At 40.8% G+C, this 25,082-nt stretch overlaps 1 protein-coding gene across 1 annotated transcript in view; it reads right to left on the bottom strand.

Annotated features, from left to right (window-relative positions):
* The window catches only part of TM4SF20 (transmembrane 4 L six family member 20), a 54,089-nt gene extending 38,604 nt beyond the window's left edge, over positions 1-15,485 (bottom strand). The window contains exon 1 of the mRNA XM_085634386.1: positions 15,006-15,485. Coding sequence (XP_085490512.1) covers positions 15,006-15,188 — 183 coding nt within the window. The 5' untranslated portion in view covers positions 15,189-15,485. The remainder of the gene's footprint in view (positions 1-15,005) is intronic.
* Positions 15,486-25,082: the final 9,597 nt, after the last annotated feature.

Genomic DNA, 25,082 nt, shown 5'->3' on the forward strand with positions numbered 1-25,082 from the left:
TTTTTTAACTGAATGCACAGTAGTGGTGACACGATAAATAACAAGTAGTTGAGGCAAAGATATTTAGTTGAGAAGAATGTGCTTATACTAACACTGGTCAATGTAGACCTCGATTTCAAAATGGATGGTGTTGCCTGATGCCATCTATTCTGCATGTAATCATCTTTTTACCTCTGTTTCACCTTGTGCACAGACGATTTATTTACAAGCAACTTTGTAAACACCATTTTGAGATGTAATGTCACTTTTGCATGTACACAATGATGTTTCTTTACTTTAAGTTCTGCAGCATAATGTTCTGCTGAGATTGATTTTTCCCACGGCCTCACCTGTTGGGACTATGGTGTGAATCTTCATGAGAACTTGTCAATTTATATTAAGTAATACCATTTGTCTTAGCAATTTAGGGATATGAAGGGCATGAGGCCCATTCTGATGTCTTTGCTTTTCCTATTTTCTGGCAGAAATGGTACTTCAGTGTGCCTTTGCCTGATTTTTTTAAACCAAAATTTCAGTAGCGTAAATTTTTGGTTTAAAGATTGCTCCCTTAGATTGAACTCTAGTCCAATTTAGGCTTGACTGACGGGATTTGGTAGCTTAAAAATAATGCAATAAAATCTGCATCTTATTTAGCCAATTGCCAAATTTGAGTGTAAAGGCAATCAGACCATATGCTAGAGATGCCAAACATTTCACATGTAGTACATTTTGTAGCGGTTGCTCTGTTGAACCTTTTAAGTGAAATGCCACTTTGGCTAATGCAATTCTTAGGACTACCTATCTCTTTTTTAGCAGTTGCATGTAGCCTTTGTGAAATCCAATGGATTCAGATTCTACCCCTAGATATTTAATGAGTATGCGTCTAAAATCTGTTTCTCCCCTATTCACCACTTACTAGTAACTTACTATTTTCTTTGTGAATGTTAGAACTTTTGTTTGATCATAGTTGATTTTAAGACTGTTACACTGATAATAGTTGTATATAGAAATTGGCTTCTTGCTCGAAGATGAAGTACACGGCACACCTCTTGATGATTTTAAAGTTGTTTATTCAGTTCGAGACAGTCACGAACTGAATAAACAACTTTAAAATCATCAAGAGGTGTGCCGTGTACTTCATCTTCGAGCAAGATTTCATACGAGACCCTGTCCTGGTCTCGACGCGGGCACCAGCTGGCTAAGGAGCTCCCACTGTCAAATGGACATTTTGCTCAGTGATAGAAATTGGCTTCTACAACTAGGAGGGCTATGAATCTATGATTTTAGGGGCTGCATTAATTGCCTTTCTTGTCAATTGGACAGATGTAGAAGCCTTGCCAAGAGGATGGAATTAATTTAGAGTAGTAGCAGCCATAAGGTTCTAGCCAAAGCTCAAAGTTATTTTTAAAGATTTAGGCCGGTAACACATTTGGGCCCAGAGCGGCATCAGTGCGGCCTTTGTGTATGATTTTTGCAAGTTCCTATTGCTAGGCCATACCAGAGCAATTGGGGCACTGCTAGCAACTGAGGGGTTTGTGAATTTCATGGACTTTAAGTCATAAGTTTTTAATTGGCAGCTCGGTGTTGGCTGAAGAGGTTGCAGGGCGGAGATGATTTTAATTTTTGATGTTTTTTCATTTGATGTATTTAGCTCTTCCATAAATTCTTCCCACTCAGAAGAACTGATGTGGCCCTCAATGGGCTGATATGTCCCAGGACCCAACACAAAAATTTGGCAGTATTGGTTCCTGTACAAGTTTAATGCAAAAATATCCACGCTTTTTGTTTTCTATACGTTTTTCTTCCTACATACGTTTTTTGTAGCCTTCACGTTCGTTGATTATTTCCAGTTTTCTACATCCTACATCATTGGGAAACTCTTTTACCTGATGGATGACATTATATACTGTTCTTGAAATGTCCCCAGCTATTCTAGGGTTTCCATTGAATAATTGATGTTATCAGAAAATGCGATAGAGGATCCTCAATTTTGGCTTTCATCGTCTAAGTGAATTTTTCGGAAACTCATGCAGACCATTATATGCACCGTGTTTTATTGTCGTTGATATAATTTGCCACCGCTTTAGCTTCAGATACTGTGTACAGCTCTCCAATCAATGCTCAATCTTAAAGTCAATAAATTGGTTCAGCAGGTGCATCGACGCCAGTGTATATTCAATAACTGACTTCCGCTTAGTTGAAATGTGTTTATAGGCCATGGTTTTCTCTGACATCAAGCACCCATTGAATGCAAGAAATATTCCATAGGAAGCCTTCTTCTTTTCTTTGATCGTTCTCATCATTTGAGTGGCACAAATTACGGTTGAAATCACCTGTTAGTATAAGTTTGGAATTGGAATCTGTAATGAGCAGATCACTTACGTAGGTAATAAGAGTGCCTATCGTGGTTAATTTGTTTGCCTTGGATTTTTTTTTATAAATTCTTGGCTTTTAGATACCTCCTTACCAAAGTTGCCAGACCCCCGACGGTCGTCCCTTCTCGTACATTCTCCCCTTCCTCCCCCCACAAACAATTTTAAAAACTACATATGCGGCCAATTCCATTGGGACTAAGTGCCATTTCTCCTGAAAACATAGGAGATCAAAATGTGTTAGAAACAATAATACATTCTCTTGCGAAAGAACATGTTTTCAACCCGCAATATTCCAGGAGCAAATTTGGACTAAATTAGTTGAACGAGCCAGGAGTTGTTCAAGATGCTTCACTGAACCTTGGTTAGGAGCAAAGATTTCTAAATCTATTATTATTTGAAATCGAGTTCAAGCATTGAAGGGATTCTGAAAGCCAGGACCAGTCCTTAGAAGTATACACTTTGTTCTTTATTTGGCAAAGTCTGACAGCTCTAGTGGTGATCTTTACTAATATTCCATTATTACGGAAACTCCATGGTTCTCTTTCTCCAATGCGACTAGTTCAAAGCGTATGACTATAGCACAATTGTATTAAATGTACGATTTCCTTGTATAACACTTTATAAAAGAAACCCCTTCTTAGGGGTAGAGTGCTCATTCTTTCCACTTCCCTTTAGGAGGCAGCACCACACTGTTCTGACCTCTGATTTATGATTTATTTACTAGGACTTAACTGTACCTCGTTCTGTTTAATTACTTCTTGCATTTTATTCTGAGCTACATTCTATATCTTGATTTATATGATGAATTGACTGATATTTAACTATTCAATTTGTCTTCTGTGAGGATGTTAACCTGAAAGAAGCCCTTGTGTTTTTTTATCCTATCTGCCACGTTTTCATTGTAAAGCTTAAAGGGTTTTACAGCTTGCATTATAATTGATTTGACTAGATCTAGTTGAGGAGGAGAGTGACACTGATTCTGGTCCATCAGAACTTTGATGTAATTTAATGACGAAAAGCGACGTCAAAGTATCTGACTTAATCTTGTTGTTAAAGCACCATTGCTCATTATATAAAGTTTCAGCGAATATTCAGAAAAATGTTTATCTTTTGCCAGAAGATGTATGGGGGAGGCTCCACATGGGCATTAGGTCCTGCTTCTAATTTAAAGGATGGTTTTCCATTCACCCGTGAGCTTACTTTGTGCACACTGAGTTTGCTAACATTATTGTAAGTGAAAGGCTCAGTATAAAGACATCCACACACACACCCCTGGAGGATATCTAAGGCAAGGAACTAGAGGCTATGTTGCCTCAAAGGTGAGATGGCCACAAAATACAATGTTTTAAACACAACAAAGCCACCAAGACTGTATTTTGTTTATTATATATCCCTTATGATTCTACCCAAAACAATCTACTACCGGACATACCCAAAAATGTGACAGGATGCTCTGACACACCACCAGGTGTCATGCATCATCATAGGACACCCCATGATCTCCAAAAACCTGGTTTGATGGAGAGCGGGCCTACACCTGAAATCAGGGATGCACTTCTACCTAAAATCCGACCCGTGATCTAAATAAACTAAAAACCAATGTGATATCCCAAATAGACCTTCATATTTACAAGAAATATCACTTGGTGTTACAAACCTAACGTGAAGACAATGGGAATTAGTACCCCATCACTATATGTACCGCCAACATGTTTCTGCCTGATGGATTTGTTTTTTAGTTGTAGCACAGCGCTGGGATTTACCATCAGTAAGATCTATATTTTGAATACGACACGGATGGTTTGTCGATTCTTGACATATTACCTGGCTTCTAGATGTGATTTTATTTTATTTAACTTGCACACACCTTTCCTTTGGGTTTCACCAACTCCTGATGTTCGGCTAAGACGTACGCGTTACTCATTTAGGAGTGGCACTTGACAATCATTTAGGAATCACTGAGGTATTGTTTTGTTTGTATACACGCAGTCGGTGACACACATGGGAGTGGCACGCTGAATTTTACATTGGATGCAAAAACAGATTTCTTAACTTTGTTACGATGTAGTTGTTGCATATCTTGATATACATTTAATTTTTGTTCCGGTAGGAGGCAACCGAAGACAATGTTTGTGAATGCTACTGAACGCTAACAATTTCCCCTGATGAAGGGTTTCTATACCTGAAATGCATTGGGTTTTGTCGTGATATTGTACTCAAACTTGTTGGGCAATACGTGGCTTTATGTTTCAAATTGTACCATCAGATTTAATGGAGATTACTTTTTGTCATGTTTAATTTGTTCCTCATGTAATTTTAAAAAAATCTTGAAAATATTAAGTCAATAAGAAACATTTATGAAAAATGAATTGGTTGCAAATGTGTAATTTTTTGATTGAAAGTATCAGCGTCCCCACCACCCCTCCCCCCCCAGCGCCTTGAGACCCTCACGGGTATGTAGTGCGCTTTATAAATGCTATGATTGATTGATTGATTGATTGAAATCAGTTGGAAACTACCATAATATTTTGACTGAAAGCTTCGGACCACTAGCAATGCTCTGTGAACAGGTTCGGAGATTCTCCGTGTCCTTGAATAAAGGAAGTATTTTGCCTATCTGAATTTCAGTTGTCTTGGGTGTCACATTGCACATCCTTATATGATTAGGCTTATAGGGATTTAAATGGGACTATGTAATCTTAAGGCTTCATCAAAGCAATGCATAAGAATAAAACCTGCAGGGTGGACGGTGAGAACATTATGGCTTGTTGGCTGTTCATATTGTGTATATGAATTGGAGGTGAACATGCCACTGAATACTAGAGTTAGATGCAAGACTATTGAGCCCAAAACAAGTTGAGTCTTCTGTGCTCCCACCTCAGCTTTAAAGACCCTGACCAGCCCCTCCACTTGTATAAAAGATGAGATGCCGGCCAGCAGTGCAGCGCAAAAGTCTTACTGAATTTTTTGTTGCACCCTGCATAGTTTTATTAGGCTGATTGGGAATAGGATGAGGAGTGCTGGGACTATGATGTACTCTATTGCCAATTCAAGATCAGCCTATCAAACTCCACCTCAGCAGATAAACAAAAATGTAAAAAGTCTGATCAGCCTATCCAAACTGCTGTGTGCAGCACAACTCTGAAAATCAAATTTGACTCTGTAAAGATCTTGAACTCTGCAGGGGGGACCTTTATTTTTTTAACAACCTATAAGCATCCCTTGATGCTGGCCTCCTGGGTAAGTAGGTGAAGCCAGTGATAGCAAAATCAAACAAACTTTGGTAAAGCCTATAGATCTCGCCTTTTAATCCTATCGGTTTTGTTGATGCTCTTTGATGCAGCTGTGCTTGTCAATGCTGCACAGCATCGGTGTTAGAAATTGGGTCTCTAGTTAGCAAAGGTATGCACCCTGTCCAAGTAGGGACCACAATCCTAGTCAGGGTGGTTCAGTGACCAAATATCGAGGGACACAATATCGAATGCACAAAATATCGACACCAAAATATAGAAGGACAGAATATCGACTCCCTATCCACAAACAAGTAAGTACTAAAATATCGATTCCAACATATAGAATGTTAAAATATAGTAAGGCAAAATATCGAATTTTTTTAATGTATTAAAAATAATATAAAATTAATTAAATATTAAAAACAATTAAATAAAACATACATAATACAATATAAAAAAGCCTAAAATGTAAACATAATTAAAAAAATGTAAAAAAAAGTAGAGATTTTGTTGGATAGTGAGAGCGTAAAAATTACTATTCCTACTCCAGTAATTGCAACAGTAGGGAAAACGTTGGATAGCCTAGGGGTAAAAATTACTATTCCCACTCCAAAGAGTGCAACAGTAGGGAAAGCGTTTGATAGCGGGAAGGTAAAAATTACTATTCCCACTCCAGTGAGTGCAACAGTAGGGAAAGCGTTGGATAGCGGTAGGGTAAAAGTTACTATTCCCACTCCAGAGAGTGCAACAGTAGGGAAAGCATTGGATAGCGGGAAGGTAAAAGTTACTATTCTCACTCCAGTGAGTGCAACAGTAGGGAAAGTGAGGGATAGCGGGAGGGTAAAAATTACTATTCCCACTCCAGTGACTGTAACAGTAGGGAAAGAGTTGGATAGCGGGAGGATACAAAATACTATTCACACTCCTCAGAGTGCAACAGCAGGGAAAATATTGGATAGCGTAGGGGTAAAAATTACTATTCCCACTCCAAAGAGTGCAACAGTAGGGAAAGCGTTGGATAGCGGGAGGGTAAAAATTACTATTCCCTCTCCAGAGAGTGCAACAGTAGGGAAAGCGTTGGATAGTGTAGGTGGAAAAATTACTATTCCCACTCCAAAGAGTGTAACAGTAGGGAAAGCGTTGGATAGCGGGAGGGTAAAAATTACTATTCCCACTCCAGTGAGTGCAACAGTAGGAAAAGCGTTGGATAGCGGGAGGGTAAAAATTATTATTCCCACTCCAGTGAGTGCAACAGTCGGAAAAGCGTTGGATAGCGGGAGGGTAAAAATTACTATTCCCACTCCAGTGACTGCAACAGTAGGGAAAGAGTTGGATAGCGGGAGAGTAAAAAATACTATTCCCACTCCTGAGAGTGCAACAGTAGGGAAAAAGTTGGATAGCGTAGGGGTAAAAATTACTATTCCCACTCCAACGAGTGCAATAGTAGGAAAAGCATTGGATAGCGGGAGGGTAAAAATTACTATTCCCACTCCAGAGAGTGCAACAGTAGGGAAAGTGTTGGGTAGTGTAGGCGGAAAAATTACTATTCCCACTCCAAAGACTGTAACAGTAGGGAAAGCGTTGGATAGCGGGAGGGTAAAAATTACTATTCCCACTCCACACAGTGCAACAGTAGGGAAAGATAGCTGGAAGTTAAAAATTACTATTCTCACTCCAGTGAGTGCAACAGTAGGGAAAGTGTTGGATAGCAGAAGGGTAAAAATTACTATTCCCACTCCAGTGACTGCAACAGTAGGGAAAGAGTTGGATAGAGGGAGGGTAAAAAAAACTATTCCCACTCCTGAGAGTGCAACAGTAGGGATAGTAATGCTTTAATTTTAAAATAAGATTACATTAATTATCAATACCAATAAAAAGTTAATTAAAATTAATTACAATTATTAAAAATTAATTACCATTGGTAAAAAATTAATTACCAATTAATAAAAATTAATTACAATTAATAATTAATTATCAATTAATTATCAATACACATAAATTTTAAAAAAAATATTTACTTTATTACAATTAATTTACTTCCCACCCAATTCCCCTATAAACCCACAACCCACTCACAATACTAAAAAATACAATTAACATTATTATAAATTAATCAATTGATAAAAATTATTTAGTAATTAATAAAAATTCATTAGCAATTCATACAAATTAATTACCCATTAACACTAATTAATTACCAATTAATAATTAATTATCAATTACTTATCAATACACATAAATTAAATCATTAATATTTACTTTATTACAATTAAATTACTTCCCACCCAATTCCCCTATAAACCCACAACCCACTCCCAATAATAAAAAATACAATTAACATTATAATCAATTAATCAATTAATAAAAATTATTTAGCAATTAATAAAAATTAATTAGCAATTCATACAAATGAATTACCCGTTAAGACAAATGAATTACCAATTAATAATTAATTATCAATTAATTATCAATACACATAAATAAAAAAGAAATGTTTACTTTATTACAATTAAATTACTTCCCACCCAATTCCCCTATAAACCCACAACCCGCTGCTAATAATCAAAATTTAAATTAACATAATTATCAATTAATCAATTAATATAAATTAATTATCAATTAATAAAAATTAATGACCAATTAATAATTAATTGTCAATCAATTAATTTTCAAAACCTATGAATATAATTAATATTTAATTTACCTTCAATAAATTACTTCCCACCCTATTCCCCTATAAACCCACAACCCGCTACGGAATTAAATTACGCAAAAATTAAATTACATAACATTCATTAGTTTAAAAAAATTAAACATACATTACAAAAATAATACATAATTTTAACACATATACTACCATACAGAACACTAAAAAAAATTCGATATTATGGGATTCTATATTTTTAAAGTCGATATTATGGAATTCTATATTTTTACATTCTATATTATGGAAATAGATATTTCGTACCCCAATTTCGATATTCTGACCTATCTATATTTTGATTTTCGATATTCTGTCCATTCTATATTTTGGAGTCGATATTCTGTCCATTCTATATTTTGGAATCGATATTTAGGTCATTCACCAGTCAGGGTATGTCACAACACAACCAAAAATTATTCTGTGCTGTCTCTCTGGTAGCTTGGCAAAGAGAAGGCAGGTTTAACTTAGAGGGCAACATGTAAGGTATTTGTGCACTAACTCACACAGTAAAACAGTGAAAAACACCACAAAAAGACTCCCCATCAGTGTAGAAAAATTGAGAATATTTGTCAGAGTAAAATAAGACCAAAACGGCAAAATGCAGTGTATAGAAGTTAATACACTGCATTTTGAAGAAATTAATGCTGCTAAAGCGCTTAGAAGCAAGTAGCACTAAAAAGGTTATTTTAGGTCTCGCTGAACCAGGGAAAAATTCGGGCCGACCGCGATGGAACGCCTGCCAGCTACAGGATCCACCCAGGCTCCAGTGAACAAAGTACCTTTCCTGGTCGCATGCAGTGAGATGCATCGCTCTTTCCACACAGTGAAGGCGATGCGTCAGATCCAAAGACGGGTGCTGGAGTTGAGAGGCATCAAGCGATGTGCCAGTTCCTGCCATGCAGTCGAAGGGGTGAGTCAATCTCACCAAGCTCCAGCGGCGGTAATACGCTGTCCGATGCATCGATTTCTGAAGATTCTGAAGCGATGCGCCGGTTTTACCCTTGCAACTTGGTTGATGCACCTGTTCTGCTAAAGGCAGACAGGAGATGCACCAAAATCCATGTTGCAAGTATCTGGGTCACTTCCAGTGAATGAGGCACAGGAGTAGGGGTAAAGACTTGGATTCCCCTAATTCTCAAGCAACAGGAGGCAGGCCAACAAGCTCTTGGAGATCACTTTGAAGAAGATAGAGTACAGGTCTCCTTCAGCAGAGTCAGAGAGCGACAGGCAGCAGGGCAACAAGCAGAAAAGCAGGCCTTCAAGATCAGAAGTTCAGTTGAGTCCATTGAGCTGCACAGCAGTTCTTCTGACAGAGTCTAGTTGTAGGTGCAGAAGTGTCTGATTTGTGTGGGCCAGGGACCCAGTACTTATACCCAAAAGTACCTTTGAAGTAGAGGTGACATCAAAGGCTGGCCTCTGAAGTGCATAAAATCCCTTTCAGCTCAGTCCTGTCTGCCAGGCTAATCCTGGGGGGTAAATCAGTGCTTTGTGTGGGGACAGGACCCTACCTATTGAAGTGTAAATGTCAGCCCCTCCCATTTCTCCATGCCTAGGAAGACCCATCAGAATGCAAATGAATGCAGATGACTGCTCGAAATGCAGGTGAGCCTCAACTTCCTATGTTTGTAGCTTAACCAACCCAGATGTGTATTGGAGACATACTGTAAGGCACAAAAGAGCCAAGAGCAGAGAAGTGGCCACTTTCTAAAACTTCTATTTCTAAAACAGTAATGTTAAATCCAGCTTCACCAGTAAAGACGATTTATCAAGACCATTCCAAACATATGTAACATGACAAAGCTACTTCTCTGTGATCAGGAATTACAGCTGAAAAGTGTATAAAGGAATTCCCAGTGCGAGCCTATGAGAGGAGTAGGCTTCACAGTAGTGAACAATTAAATAGGTTGTTTGTCACTACCAGGACATGTAAAACATAAAAGTACATGTGCTACCTTTTACTCACATAGCACCCTGCCCTTTGGGTTACCAAGGGCCTTCCTTAGGGGTGACTTATTTGTAATAAAAGGGGAGCTTAAGGCTTGACAAGTCATTTTAAATGGCAAGTTTAAGTGGCAGTAAACTGCGCACACAGACTGTTTTGAAAGGCTACGTGTGTGGGTGGCACAATCAGTGCTGCAGTCCCAATGGTAGCATTTAATTTACAGGCCATGGGGATATGGTATACCACTTGATAAGGAACTTACAGGTAAATCAAATATACCAAACAGGTGTAGGTCAATCATAGCATGTTTAAGGGAGAGAGTACATGCACTTTAGCACTGGTTAGCAGTGGTAAAGTGCACAGAGTCCTAACTCCAGCAAAAACTAGTAAAGAAAAATAAAGGGAGGTAGCAAGCAGATGAAGAAAGACCACCCTAAGGCTGTCAAGTCTAACAATTGACAAAGATATTATGACACGTCTGCTGTTGCTGAATGTGTCATTCTGTAGGGCTATGGAGTCGTCAGCATGCATTCGTGCGCCTGCAGATTGACACTTGCGCAAATTTCCTTTATTTCACTAATGATCAAAGATGGCGAACACAACTTAGATCACCACTTAGATTAGTACCACAAGACAGCACATGACGGAGAGAGTAGCTTGGGGCGGGGTGAGAAGCATACGAGAGAAAGAGCAGTACATAAGGAATAAAGCAATATGGGGTGTGGGGGAAAAGCACGTTTGAGGACGTGTGGAGGGGTGGCAGGTGTTTGAGGAGGGTAGAATTATGTGAGGTAGGGAGCTAAAAAACATATGCACTTTCATCAAGTTCAGATAGGAAAAGAAAATGTAGTTCCCTAAAAGCGAGCAGTGGAAGGCTACATGCCATGCAATCAAAAAAGGGTAAAGAGGAAATGCTTTAGAGGAGAGGCAACCAGAAGAAGGGGAAGGCAGCCATCAAATAAAAAGCAAGAAAATGAGAGTGACAATAAAGCCAACCAGTGGTAAGCAATGGACAGCCTCTAAGACCATAGTACAATTTCGGTAAGTTCAAAAAGCTCCTTTGCAACCAGACAGCTTGCGCTCTCTTGGAGGCGAGACCTAAAAATCGAAGGCCCTGCCCTTACTTAACTTAGTATTTTCCTTTCTAAAAAGGCTAATTGTGTCAGCTTGATTTATCCTAATGCATGTGTTTGTATAACAGGGTGTACTAATTTAGCTCCTGAAAGAAGTGGAAAGCATCCTCCTTTGGTGTTAAGCAGGAGAGAAACGGCAATGCCCATGCAGTAGCTGAATTATACAATGTACAATGAGGAAACTCACTTTACTTCACTTTGCCTCATTTCAATTTAGAGTTAAATCTGAAACCAACTTGAAGAATTTCATTCCAAATTGTGTGTGTTATGAAAAAAAAGTCACTTACATCAGGTTTAATAGAAAATCATCTTGCTCTGTATTCAACACAATAGTGCCCATTTGTACAGACCATATGACAAACTGACATCTCTTGGTTTGGTCATAGCAATGTTGTCAGGAGAACCTAGTGGGTGAGGAAAATTTCATACAAGCAGTGGCTAGGTAGATCGACTCGCACCTCTCAAATTTCTCTAAGTCATATGTTTGGGGCTCACCCTAAAAAGCATCGGCCGCTTGAGGATACTTCTGCCTAGCAGACAAATATAAAAATACAAGTATAGTGGTGCACTCAAGATAAAGAGTCCAGTCGTCGAGTCTGAGGTTTTTGTGTCTTCTTTATTTCACTTCCTTAAGAAAAAAACACTTTTATTTTCTCTCTGTTATCATTTGAAATGATACAGCCTCAGCCAAGACGTTTTGTTCGAAAATTAACTTCTGCAGGGTGCATTTATTTCAAGAGACAAAATAATTTGTAAACATGTCCAAAGGAAAAGCATCAATTCTGTGAGGTTGCAATTTACATTTCCTTTCTTTTTCCACGATTGACTCACGAGTTGTCAGTTGTGTATTAATATAGGTTAATTATTGTGATTTCGTTTTTGTACGTTCTCGATTTTCAACTTCATTTTTGTACCTAATTGAAGCCCACTAAAGCCTCAGCTTTGTTGTACAGTTACATGCATTTTACATGAGTTTCTATTTTTGTTATTATGTGTTGTAGACTGCACATATTAGCTAAAACTTTCAACTAAGTGTAGCCTCTTTCTGAACTTGGAATAGTGAAGTGAGGATTTCAGAAAGTACTAAAGTCAGCTCTTGATGATGGTACCTGTATCTTCTCTCCCAGGTTTTCCGGTATTCTTCCCACAAGAAGAGCCTGACGCCTGCTCATCAGTGCCTGTTGTTATCTCTTGATCACGTGCTCCCGCTTCTATTCACTTGCATTGAAAAAACGGGTGTAAATCTAGTACTGAATTGTATCGATTTTAGCGTTACATGCTCCAACTGGTTGAGGGTAAAGCTCTACAAGGTTGATTTGGCAAGTGACTTGCTTATTTTTTAATGCTTGCAGGCTATGTTTGCATTAAACACATATTAGACTTCTATGCGCTATCCTGTGTGTTTGCTTTTTTTTTTTTTTTACAGTAGTGTTGGCTGCAGCGCACAGAGACCACACATTGCAGCAAACAGATGGAATTGTTTTTAGGGGACTTCTATGTAGAACCAAATTACTGAAAGATGCTGCAATGCCGTATGAATTACGGATTGGGCACTACACAGGTGGCAACGATTATCAATGTCACTCCTACCTGTTTCAGTCACCTGTGAGTGTTGATCATGCCCTCTCATGATCTAAGAAATCCAAGTATCCACCTGAGATACTGCCATCGCTGTGCTGGCTCCATCAATCTTCCAGACCTAACATGTGACACACCACATCAGACAGAGATAGTGCTTGGGGCTCCCATCTAGGTGTGCCAGGAAGTGAATCCTGAGAAATTCAAAAAGACTGAGGATGTGATTTTGACTCTGGTCAGCTGGCAGCTAAGCCCCTTGTATTGTATTGTAATATAATTGCATTTGTATAGCGCTTACTGCCCCTGACAAGGAGTCAAATCGCTTTTTCGGCGAGTAGCACACTACTCTGCGACCCATAGCGGATTAGTGTTGAATTAGTATAGTGGAGAAGTGTGGCTCAATGGTTAGAGTGGCAGACCCTGATGCAGAGGTCTGGCCCGGGACCAGGGTTCAATTCCCCGCCTCGGCTGGTCTTGGGCTCAAAAATTCCACGGACCTGACAATTCTCGCCTCGGTGCCTATTCCAATCATGGAGTCCCACTCTGGGCAATAGCTTGCTTAATCTCCACAACGGCCCCCACAACGCTAAGGATGCCTGGCCTCCACCTTGGGGGTGCCCAGGAGTGGACACCTCACAGGGAAAGCCAGGATGGGTTCCACAGCGGTATTCGTACAAGCGCCTTGAGACCCTTGCGGGTGAGTAGTGCGCTATACAAGTATCAATTTACAATTTTTTTTTTACAATTTATAGTGAAACATGCGAGTAAATTTTAAGTGGTGGATAGGTTAGTCCGTTATTTGGATTCGGAAGGATAGCAGAAGGATAGAAGAGGAAAAAAGGTTTGTATTTATATAGCACTTGTTACCCCTGATGGGGTGTTGAAGCATGCTACTCCGGAGGCCCATAAAGGATTAGTGGTGAATTAGTATGGTGAAAATATGAAAGTAATTTGAGTGGCGGATATTAGTCAGTTATTTGGAGTGAGAAGGATAGCGGAGGGATAGAAGGGGACAGAACCCACAACTTTACCTGCACCGTGAAAGACAGCCATCATATTTAAAGATCCCTTTTGCTGTTACAGGATTTTTTTTCTAAAAGTGCCCCATCCAACAGGGTAGAAGTGGTTCAGGGGAAGATGCAATGCCAGAATCAGCATTATTTTTGTATTTTAGAAACAAAACTCTGAAGCAGGGATTTGTTTCTAAAAGGCAAAATGAACTGAAAGCTAATGGGAATGCCAAATGTCTGCAAAATATATATAATTTTATTGAGATAAAAAACCTATACATAATATATTCAAATTTAATATTTATCAAATACGACAACATGTAGTACACAGAACCACAAATGAAAGGGAATTTTTTTTTTACCGACCGTTTGCGAAAGCAAAATGGCTTGGTACATCGGGACCGTAAGTACTTAATATTTGTATGTCGAACATTTATGCAAATTATATGTTTTATGCATTTTACACTTGCTTATTGTGTGTGAAAATTTGTACCATGGCGCGACTAATAGCATTGCACTAAAACAGCATTTTCGGTGTGAGCTGATGACATTGTAAATACAGAGCTGCGAATTTATTTTCAGTTTGGCCAGTGAAGGACTGTAGAATTTCACACAGCATTGCACTTCCCAGTTCTTCGTATATCAGGACCCTTAATGTGTCCATCTGTAACGGAACTGGTGCTCGTGTAAAGCCTCTGATATCCGAGGTCTCCGGTCTAGCTCGCGCCATATAAAACAAAGCTGCATGCAATTCTATGGCATTTCCATGTGCCAAATTAAAATAAATGTGCAGCGCATGGTGATTGTCATTATCTGTGTTTGCACTATAAATTCCATTTCAGCATTTAAGAAAAAAACTATGTTCTCTTGTGCAACACATAAGTAGAAATTAGATGACTTCCCTTTCATTCAAAGTATTTTTTGTGCATTGATTGCAACTGAGCTAGTTTAAAATGGCTGCATATGACCAGTATTACTTCTAACTGATTCAGGTTTTACCTTAAAAAGTCATTACGTTCAGTCCACCCATCTTGCATAGTTTGCTACTCACCAGTAACCCCCCTCCCAGAATCCCTGGGAGGAACCACTCGTAGCAGGACGTGGGGTAGTGAAGCAGGCGTCCATCTTCGCTGTAGTCAATAATAATGGGTGTCAGGTTGAAGCAGATGGCTAGAATTGATAAAACCAGGAGTGTGAACCCGTTGCAGGATGTCCATCCCTCGTAGCAGGTCATCGTGGAACCGGCCCGTAAGGATGCAGGAAAAGTGTGTTCTGTGGTACAAGCTCTCCGAATGACACATCGAGAGACTTTATTCTTTATTTTCAGCCACCTGGTTAAAGTGTAGCGGGCTAGGGAAAGTATTCCCTGATAGGTAACCAAATAATGGCTCCCAGTCCAGGGTCCAGCCAGTGCGAAATATTTACGTTTAATAAAATGGCAATTAAGGGTTGGGCCAGGGGAAGAGTGGGGAAAACAAACAGCTAAGCTGCCTGTCTGTCGTTCCTTTTCTCATTTTATGACGTGCTTATCTCTTCCTTGGAGACTGTTCAATTTCCATTAACCCTGTCATGTTCAAAGTAAAAGCAAGCACCCCTGTTGCGCCATGTCAATCTGTACCGGTAATAAACTGTTCATTGAGTGATGGAGTACTGTTATGACGCACACTTCTTGGATTAGTCACCCTCCCATGCTATGCAATCAACAAAGATTGGCATATGCTATTTGTTGATTTTTAAGTCTGGCCGAAAAGAGCTTTAGTAGTTTGTATTGACAGATCTTTTGTAATAATAAAACATGCATAATACATAGAGAGGGGCTTTGGAATCATATTCTGGTTCTGCCCACAGTTAGCAGGCATAGAGAGAGCTGTGGGTCAACCCACTCCTGTCACTGGCAGGAGCATTTTAAGGATTTTGGGGGCCCTGGGCCAAATGTATTTTGGGGGCCCCTGTTCCGAACAGCTTTGAATTCATGATCCAGTTTCAGCTCTTTCATGCCCTCTTGGGCAGGACACTGGCAGTGCACAGGCACCCTCCTCCAAATTCTAATTGAGTTGGACATCTGATATTTTGGAATAGCGACCTGTATTTTCAATACTGTAACACAGCAGCAGCTCACTAATATCACTGCAAATAATGTCTGTGACATATAAATATGTGAGTTTCTGTTTTGGTCTAAAAGATTTTTTTTATGGATGTTGCATGCAACATAAACACAACATATCTGTGCAAAATGTCTGTGATAGACTCACACATCTCCCTCATTATTTTTTTTAAAAAAAACAATCTGTTTAAAATAATGAAGGCCATCAGGGGAAGACTCTCTGCAGAACAGAGCTGGCTCTATCAGGGGGCCCCTTGAAAGGCTGGGGCACTGGGTTGAAGCCCACTTTGCCCATGCCTTGAAACGTCTCTGATTCACTGTCAGTTTCATTCAGAATATGGGTCAGCCACTTGGACTGCCATTTGCTGTTTTTAATGGCAGAACCTTGAGTGACAGCATCTTGCTTGTTGCTTCAGTGTGCAGGTGAGCACCAAAAGCAAAGATCCCCTCCCACAATTTGCACATGTTCTTCACTGCCCTTAGCTGATGGTGCTATGTGTCCTACCCTGTCCCCCACAATTCGGTACCTTCTCTCCTTCCCGTGTTCTTCATTGGTGTTTCACTAAGACTGTTGTCTGGACAGTGCCCTGACATTTTCATGTCTCTCCTACATTTGGTGGCAGGATTCCTTCAGGATTGTTCCACACCCTCCTCAAATGTGCCTTTGATATGTACCCTGTCCCCTCCTTCCCCCTTCACTTCCACAAAGGGTGAAGCTGTTACGTAGTGCTTGTATTTTCTAACGAACAGCCTGCATGGAGTCCCTCTTCCTGTTTATTTCTCCCTTCACCACTGGTCTCCTTAGCTAGTTTTTTAGGTCTCACACAGCAGACAGCTTTTGCCAATTTGCAGCAAAAAACCTCTTGTGGACCATACCAAAAATCCACAGTGGACACAGAGCCAACCCATTGCTTACCATTTGTTTGCTTTAGTCTTATTCGCATTTGCTTTCTTATTTGATGACTTGACTTCCTGTCAGAGCTCACCTTCAGCTTCTCGCTGATTACTGTTGTCTTGCACAGGAACAGAAGTCGCTAGCTTCCCAACTCCACCTACCAACCACTCGGCCCCAAGATATACTTTGGCACAAACTGATTAGTGAGGGGGAAGGGGGAAAGTGGATAAAATAATAAACAATAAGAAGAGACTGGTTCTGGACCTTCTGGTTTCCTATCTGGAATTCTTCTTCTGCTTTCGGTCTGCTACTGAAGACTCCCAAAGGTAACTAAACACACAACAATTTATTATTTCTCCCTCTCTACTCTATCGTATCCTTTTACTTTTCTTTTCTCTTGTGTTCGCTACCTACCCAGAATCCTGAGCTCTGTGTTGCTCTTCCTGTCAGACTCTGACTTCTTCTTTACTTGTTATTGCTGTTGCTACTTATCTGTAAAACATGTATCTATTAGTCAATTCAATTCAAAAACTTTATTCGATCATAAATTAATGATCATAAAAGTACATACATACATAGATATAAAAACATGAGGTTTCAGCAAATTTTAAATTAAATTAATCACATGTCATAAAACGGTGCTTTTCCTCATACATATCGATTTTAAAATATATACAGCAGTAAAATAGCAAATGTCCTGTGAGTTAAGCCCAAATAAAAGCCCCATGGCTGAAACAATATTAAATACTTTATATTTTTTAAAAAGTGGTTTCAGGTATATTTTTCGAAGATGGAGATAAAGAGGGCATAGCAGTAAAAAATGCTCCGTACTTTGTTTAGTAGTCCCATCACACGGACAGGGGGCAGTAGTATATATCTTCATTTCAGGATATGCAACAAGCAAATGAACAGTCCCCATCCGAAGTCTTGTTAACACAAATTGGTGGGAACGAATATTAACCATATTGAGGTATCCTGGGGGCCCCATTTCTTCCTTGTTATATTTGTCATAAAAAACATGTGTGGAGAACTGGACAGTAGCTGCGATACGCTTCATCCTGCTAACCCTCAGAAATTCATGTTTAATCTCAGTCTTCGTGATGTCTAAAACACAGGAAGGGTTATCACAAACCCTAAAATTAAAAAGGTCATCTAACGTTCGAATGATATAGTTAAGCCACGGGATACGGGAACATTTATCCAGGTTTAGACAATCAGAGATTATCTTTCTAGTAAAACCAGTCTGTTCCTTCGACCAGATAGATCTCCATACTAACAGGGGTCTTAATCTAATCAGGTCTGATAGATGTTCTAAGCCAGACTCTTGATGGATCAACTTTGTTGAAGAAGAAGATGGCAGACAAAGAAGTTTTTTAATAAATTTGTTCTCCTCTACCTGGAGCATGTTATTGTTACAGTGGCCCCACACTCCTGATCCGTATAGAGCCAGAGCAACACATTTATGTCGGTATAGGTATAACATGTCGAATATCCGTCTTGAGCCTAGCTTGGATGCAAACCTAAATAGGCCAAAAGAGCACTTAGCCATCTTGGCTCTAACATTTGTCATTTCAGAGGTCCACATCCCCCCACTATTAAAAGTGATACCCAAATAACAAAATTTATCCACCACTGTTATGGTTTGATCTATAACTGTGAAGGGCCTTAAGTTCTTAATTTTCTTCCCACAGGGCATTATAAAAGTTTTTGAATTATTAATTTTTAATTTCCTCCCCTTGATAAAATCTGCAAATTTATTCATTAGTTTTTGCAGCCCTAAAGGGGTTTGAGAGAGCAGAACCGCGTCATCCGCGTAGAGCAGAATTGGGATGGGCAAGCCGCCTGCAGTCGGTACATCTGCACTTATGGAGCGAAGTTCCGTCTCAATCGCATTAATAAAAAGGGAGAAAAGAAGAGGTGCAAGAACACATCCCTGCCTGATACCTGATCCTATTTTAACACTAGGGGTACACTCCCCCGATTGCCCATATCGTATTTTTGCTGTCAGATTCCTGTACAATTGGGCCAGGAAATAAATAATATCTTGAGGTGCCCCCATATCCAACAAGGTTGACCACAGAAGACCATGGTCAACCAAGTCGAAGGCACTGGATAAATCGGCAAAACAAAGAAACAACGAGCCTTGTTTGGCTCGTGTATATTTACATATAATGAGATCTAGATTAATGCACTGTTCTATAGTGCCCAACCCCTTGCGAAATCCATACTGTGAATCCGCAAGGATCCCGTTGTCTTCTACCCATTCTTCCAGACGACTTAATAATACTCTACTCATTATTTTTAGGGAAGCAGTAAGAAGGGAGATCGGGCGATAATTTTTTGCCTCGCCCCTATCCCCTTTTTTATATACCGGAATAATGATTGATTCCCCCCAGGTACGTGGAGCCGCAATCGTCGCAGCTGCATTGAAAACCTTTGTTAACAATGGGCTCCAAATGGAGATCTCAGCTTTATAAAGGTCAACGGGTACCCCATCCGGGCCCGGTGCCTTTCCCCCCTTGCTAGCCCGAATGGCTGCATCTACCTCTAAGATTGTAATATTAAGAGGTATGGGGGTTAATGCCATACTTTCATTATCCCCCCCTTCAGCTAATCCTTCGGGGTTGAAAATACTAGTGAAGTGAGACACCCATTGTTCCTCAGATACCTGGGCTGACATTACCGGGACATCTTCGTTTTGAAGGAAGGGGCTATTTACCGTGGACCAAAAAAGCTTGGTATCCTTAAGGTCCACTGCTTTAGTCAGGTTGTTCCAAGCCTCTTCCCTTAATTCCTGTTTCCTATCCCTCAGATGAATTGTATATTCCCTTCTGAGGGTATTAACTGCTTCCTTATCTCTCGGTTTTCCCTTGAGAGCAGCTTTAAGTCTTTGTAAAGATTTGGTACATTCTCTGTTAAACCATCCCCCATTACTCCTAGGGCCCTTTTTTATTCTTCCAGTTAAAATTTCAGCAACATTTTTATTAATAGTGTCGAAACTAACTAGAATGTCAACATTATTCTTTCCAGGTTCAAGACAGCATTCCACCTCTTCTATACAGGCTGACACGATAGTACAAAGTAGATGTTCCTCGTTTTGCCTACCCCATTTAATTCTAGGGCCATTGGGTCTGTGTGGGACTATATCTGTCACTACACCATGTACCATCATTTCTTTGACCCCCCACAAAGAAAGAAACATTGTTAAACAATTATGATCACTAAGTGACGGATCTACTATTACAGGTAAGGAACACTTGGCTACAATACTGGTAGAGACAATGAGGTAATCGATAATCGTGGCACAGTTCCTACCAATAAAGGTTGGTACCGAATTACCCTCACTGTCACCCCTAGGTGTCATAATACATAAATCCATTTTTAACAAAAACGAATTAAGAGAATCCCCATAAACCGAGTGCATAAAGTGGGTCTGTTCATCCCCCCCATCATCCTCATACCCACACACCCTATCGCCAGCAAGTGGACACATGTAGATGTTAAGATCACCACCCCACAAAATGTCAAAGTGCACGTCATTACACCCATATAGGCTTTCCACCTCAGCTTCAAGTTCATCAACCGTGTCAGTATTTAAGTGGTTAAAGGCATTGTTGTAGTGATTTATAACTAAAACATTTCGCCCATTCCTATTTTGTAACCACAGCAACTGAGAGTGTTGACCGACTATCCGGTGTATTTTTACTCGAACCGGTAGACTCACAGAAAGCAGTATTACCATTCCTCCTTTGGCTCTCCCCATGTTGGATGGTTGGGCATGGCAATTATAGGCAACATACCCATCAAGATAGACATCTTCGGCCGCCCAAGTCTCCTGGAGACACAGAATATCAAACTGGGTTATAAATTCTAACCATCCAAGACGTTCTACCTTGTTATTCCATCCCGCTATATTCCAGCTCGCCATCTTATAACCCCGTTCCATTAAACTATCAGCCTCGGTGGATAAAGGGGGCAAGATGTGAACATGGGTTAAATCCCCTGGCACGTGATCTACAATTGGTAAGATTTGACTACTGCTTCCGTTAGCCGGGGAAAGAGCCTTGAGGTTGCAGTCAAACTGGGCAAAATTACTTGTGCAACCCCCAGTACTACATATAACGTTGTATCCAATGGGTGTATCAATATCTATTAGACCTTTTTCCCCCGTTCGTCTGCCCATATCTCCCCCGCTATCCCCACCAAAATCCCTCTCCCCCTTCCCTATGACTCGATGGCATCAATCGCAATCTTCCAGTCCACTAAACACCTCAAACCTGTTGGTGGTATCTAGGGGTGTAAAAGGTTTGAGCTGTTCCATTCTCCTATGTATTAGAGGGTTATATCTTGGGCCTATAATATTCCACCCATACAGATCTACTGCTGGTGGAGGTTGCCTCTCACTAAACATAGGTCCATTATTGTAGATGGGTGGGCAATATGGGTTTGGTTGCAATTGCCTCGATAAAAATGGGGGGGGAGCTCGCTGTGAATGATGATTTGGTGGAAACACCACTGAGCGAGGGTAAAAATAGGTTAGAGGGCGGGGGGTAATAGGTTTGCTATCGTGGTCTGTCGGCCAATTAAGTATAAAGTGGACGGCATTCCGATCTCTAAAATTAATGACCACTATATCTCCCTCAATATCCTTGGGTCTTCCTCCCAACCAGGGAAGGCGGCGGACATGAATAATTTCTCCATTTATATTATTTGTAATAGGTCTATGTAGACTTAGCCAGTGTGATATTTTATTTCTCAACTGGGTAAAGCTCTCCCGTTTATCTTTCTCCAGCTCCGGCACCCCAGTAAGAACTACCACTAGGGGTACTGCTTCTGGCGGAAGTTCTGGAAGAGGACCCTTGTTAAGTTTATCTCGGGCCAGTTGCTCGTTACCTCTCTCTCTATTTATATTCCCTACGGCTTGGCCAGAGTTATTCCGCTGTCCGTTGGACATTTCAGCCTGTTCTGATATAGATTTACTATTAGGTCCAACAGGGATATTCCCTGATACACTTCCACTCATACAAGTTGAGGGTTGAGGCTGAGTAATAATCTGTTCAGGGGTAGTTAATGTTATTGTAGCGGATGTCCCTGATGAAGAAGGTACCGTTGGGGCTTGTATAGGGAGAATAAACGGTACTTTGTTGGGTACGAGCTTTTTCTCCAGTTCTTGTTCTATATTCCCAAGTCTGTCTTCTAGTTTATCAAGTCTTTCTATGATAGCCAGGGAATAGGTCCTCATTATGGACTCTATGCTCCCAATCAGGACCCTGTCTGGAGATGCCTGTATCTTTCCCATCGCAGGGGGGCTATCGATAATAGGAATAACAGGGTCGGTAAACGTAGTTACACATGTATGCGTTGGAGAAATTCCTTTCCTTCCTTCGTCTAGTACTTTAACCAATCCTCCTTTGGTACTAACACCCTTTTTCGTACCAAAGTCTGCATGATTAAATTTCCTCTTGGAAAGGTTACTTTTACGCCGTTTAGCCGGAGGGGGGCCATGAATTTTAACTTGCGTAACTTTTTTGACCCTACTGTTGACTACTTTTATATGTGTAGGAATTGGGGTAATTTGCGCTTTAGTTATCACAGCTGGATTTATGATACCGGGAGTAGTAACTGTGTCTACCTGATTGCTATTTGTGCCCAAGAGTTCAGGTTCCCTCGTAGATGTACCTTCTCTAAATATTAGAGGGATACTATCCTGTGAGGTAGTGCAAATATCGCCCTTGGAGCTCATTAGCACCGGTGACAGCGGCAATGGTCTGTTCTTTAAGCTTTCAATCGACCGCCGTCGTTCAGTTCGTAGTTCTTCAAGGGTAGGGGTAATAGAAGGATCGAGTAGGGATTTCTTAAAATACCTGTCTAATGTTCCGTCTACCAAGCCCACCGACTTCACATGGCCAGGTAACTCCAATGTTGGGATTTCAATGGACATGATGTACGTACGATGAGCCCCACAAACAAACACTTACACGATTAGTCTATGTTGAACGATGGTCGGGCAGAGGTTCTTGCCCAGTCCAGTCTCCTCGTGTCTATGAGGGTCTTAGAGGGTCCGCCCTTAGTCCGGGCTTTGTCCCGGGCGATGTCCCGCACACGCGTCCCGCTAACGCGTGAAGTCCTCCGGTCTTAAATTAGTCGGGAATAGAGGGGGCGGGGTCACGGGAAGAGGCTGCAGGTGTGCTCAATACAACCCGCACAGCCTGCTGGACCTCGCAGTCCCGTCCTCCTCCCCCACACTCCCTCTGGCGATTCACTAGGACCACAGGGGCTCCCCGCTTCCAGGTTCAACAAAATCAATGCCCGGCAGGGCTCCGCACAGCTTCTGGCAAGGGCTTGGTTCAGGCAAGTACTCCTTCGGCGAGTGGCACCCGCGTAGCGGGGGCCGCGAGCTGTTTTCTCCGGTCAGCAAGGGGCGGGGTCACGGGAAGAGGCTGCAGGTGTGCTCAATACAACCCGCACAGCCTGCTGGACCTCGCAGTCCCGTCCTCCTCCCCCACACTCCCTCTGGCGATTCACTAGGACCACAGGGGCTCCCCGCTTCCAGGTTCAACAAAATCAATGCCCGGCAGGGCTCCGCACAGCTTCTGGCAAGGGCTTGGTTCAGGCAAGTACTCCTTCGGCGAGTGGCACCCGCGTAGCGGGGGCCGCGAGCTGTTTTCTCCGGTCAGCAAGGGGCGGGGTCACGGGAAGAGGCTGCAGGTGTGCTCAATACAACCCGCACAGCCTGCTGGACCTCGCAGTCCCGTCCTCCTCCCCCACACTCCCTCTGGCGATTCACTAGGACCACAGGGGCTCCCCGCTTCCAGGTTCAACAAAATCAATGCCCGGCAGGGCTCCGCACAGCTTCTGGCAAGGGCTTGGTTCAGGCAAGTACTCCTTCGGCGAGTGGCACCCCTATCTATTAGTCAAACCTTTTCAACCTTTTATGTGTTATGCTTCTACTCTTTCTCTTTTTAAAAACCTACCAGTAGTTTTAATTTAGTGGTAGCTTTCTCTTTCCTCTCGTAGTTTTTTCTTTATTCTGCTTTTTCTTTTATATTCTAAGCTGTCGTCTTTTTGATAATCTCTTCCTGTGTTTTCTCTTCTCAGGTTATCACTGTGTTGGGTTAACTCAGGTGAGTCTATCTCGTTTCTTCTCTAGTTTACTTTTCTTAGTCTGTTTGTTGTCTTTTCATCTCTCTAGGCCTTTTCACAATATTCATAAAAGTTCTCCTTTTCTCTTACAGGACTCTGCACGCTTATTGCTGCTCACGACAGTAAGTCTTTAATTATGTTTAGCGGTTCTTCATCACTAACTCGTTTTCTGAAGAGACGAGGTGACTCCGTACTCGACTCCCGTAAGTATTCAATTACATTTTAATTCACGTTTATTTGGACCGTAGATCCATAAACCAAACACACAATATATAAATTACATCTTAAAAAATTCATTTCTTTTAAAATATTAAAATACATCTTAAAAACTCATTTAAACACCTTTATAACCTAAATTGCACGTGATCTATTTGTTACAGCTCGATAAAAGTATTCAGAAGTACTTTCACTTTTTGCATAAACTTCCCCATAGCAACGGCAATATCTAAATTAGTCATTTCGGTTAGCAGTGTGACAGCCTGTGCCCTTGTTTTGATCTCATATGACTTAAATAATGGTTTTAAAAACATACATCGTAATTCTAAAAGCCTGTGGCAATCTAATAATATATGTAACAAATCGCACTGTGTGTTCAAGGTGCAAGTACATTTTCCCATCTTGTCGACCATGGCGCTTTTTACCATATAGTTTGTATAACATGGGTTTACCCCAATTCTTACCCTAAGGACTTCCCTCCGCAATCCACAATCTGGTAGCCTATCAATATAAGGGAAGCATTGATTATCCTCCCAAGCACTATTCATGAAATGTACTGATGGTTTGTTCCCAAGATACTTTCGATCCTCTACAATAGATATTTCCTTCCCCAACGATTTCAGAATCTTTTTATCAATATTTACCACAGAATCGTTAGGGTCCAGGGTAACCTCCATCCTACGGTATAACTTCTTCATGGTTGCCCTGATCTCTTTTGCCCATCTTAACTCACTTTTCTCTACTTCATTTTTACACCATTGGGATACTTT

This window comes from Triturus cristatus, chromosome 11, assembly GCF_964204655.1.
Source record: "Triturus cristatus chromosome 11, aTriCri1.1, whole genome shotgun sequence".
Taxonomy (NCBI): domain Eukaryota; kingdom Metazoa; phylum Chordata; class Amphibia; order Caudata; family Salamandridae; genus Triturus; species Triturus cristatus.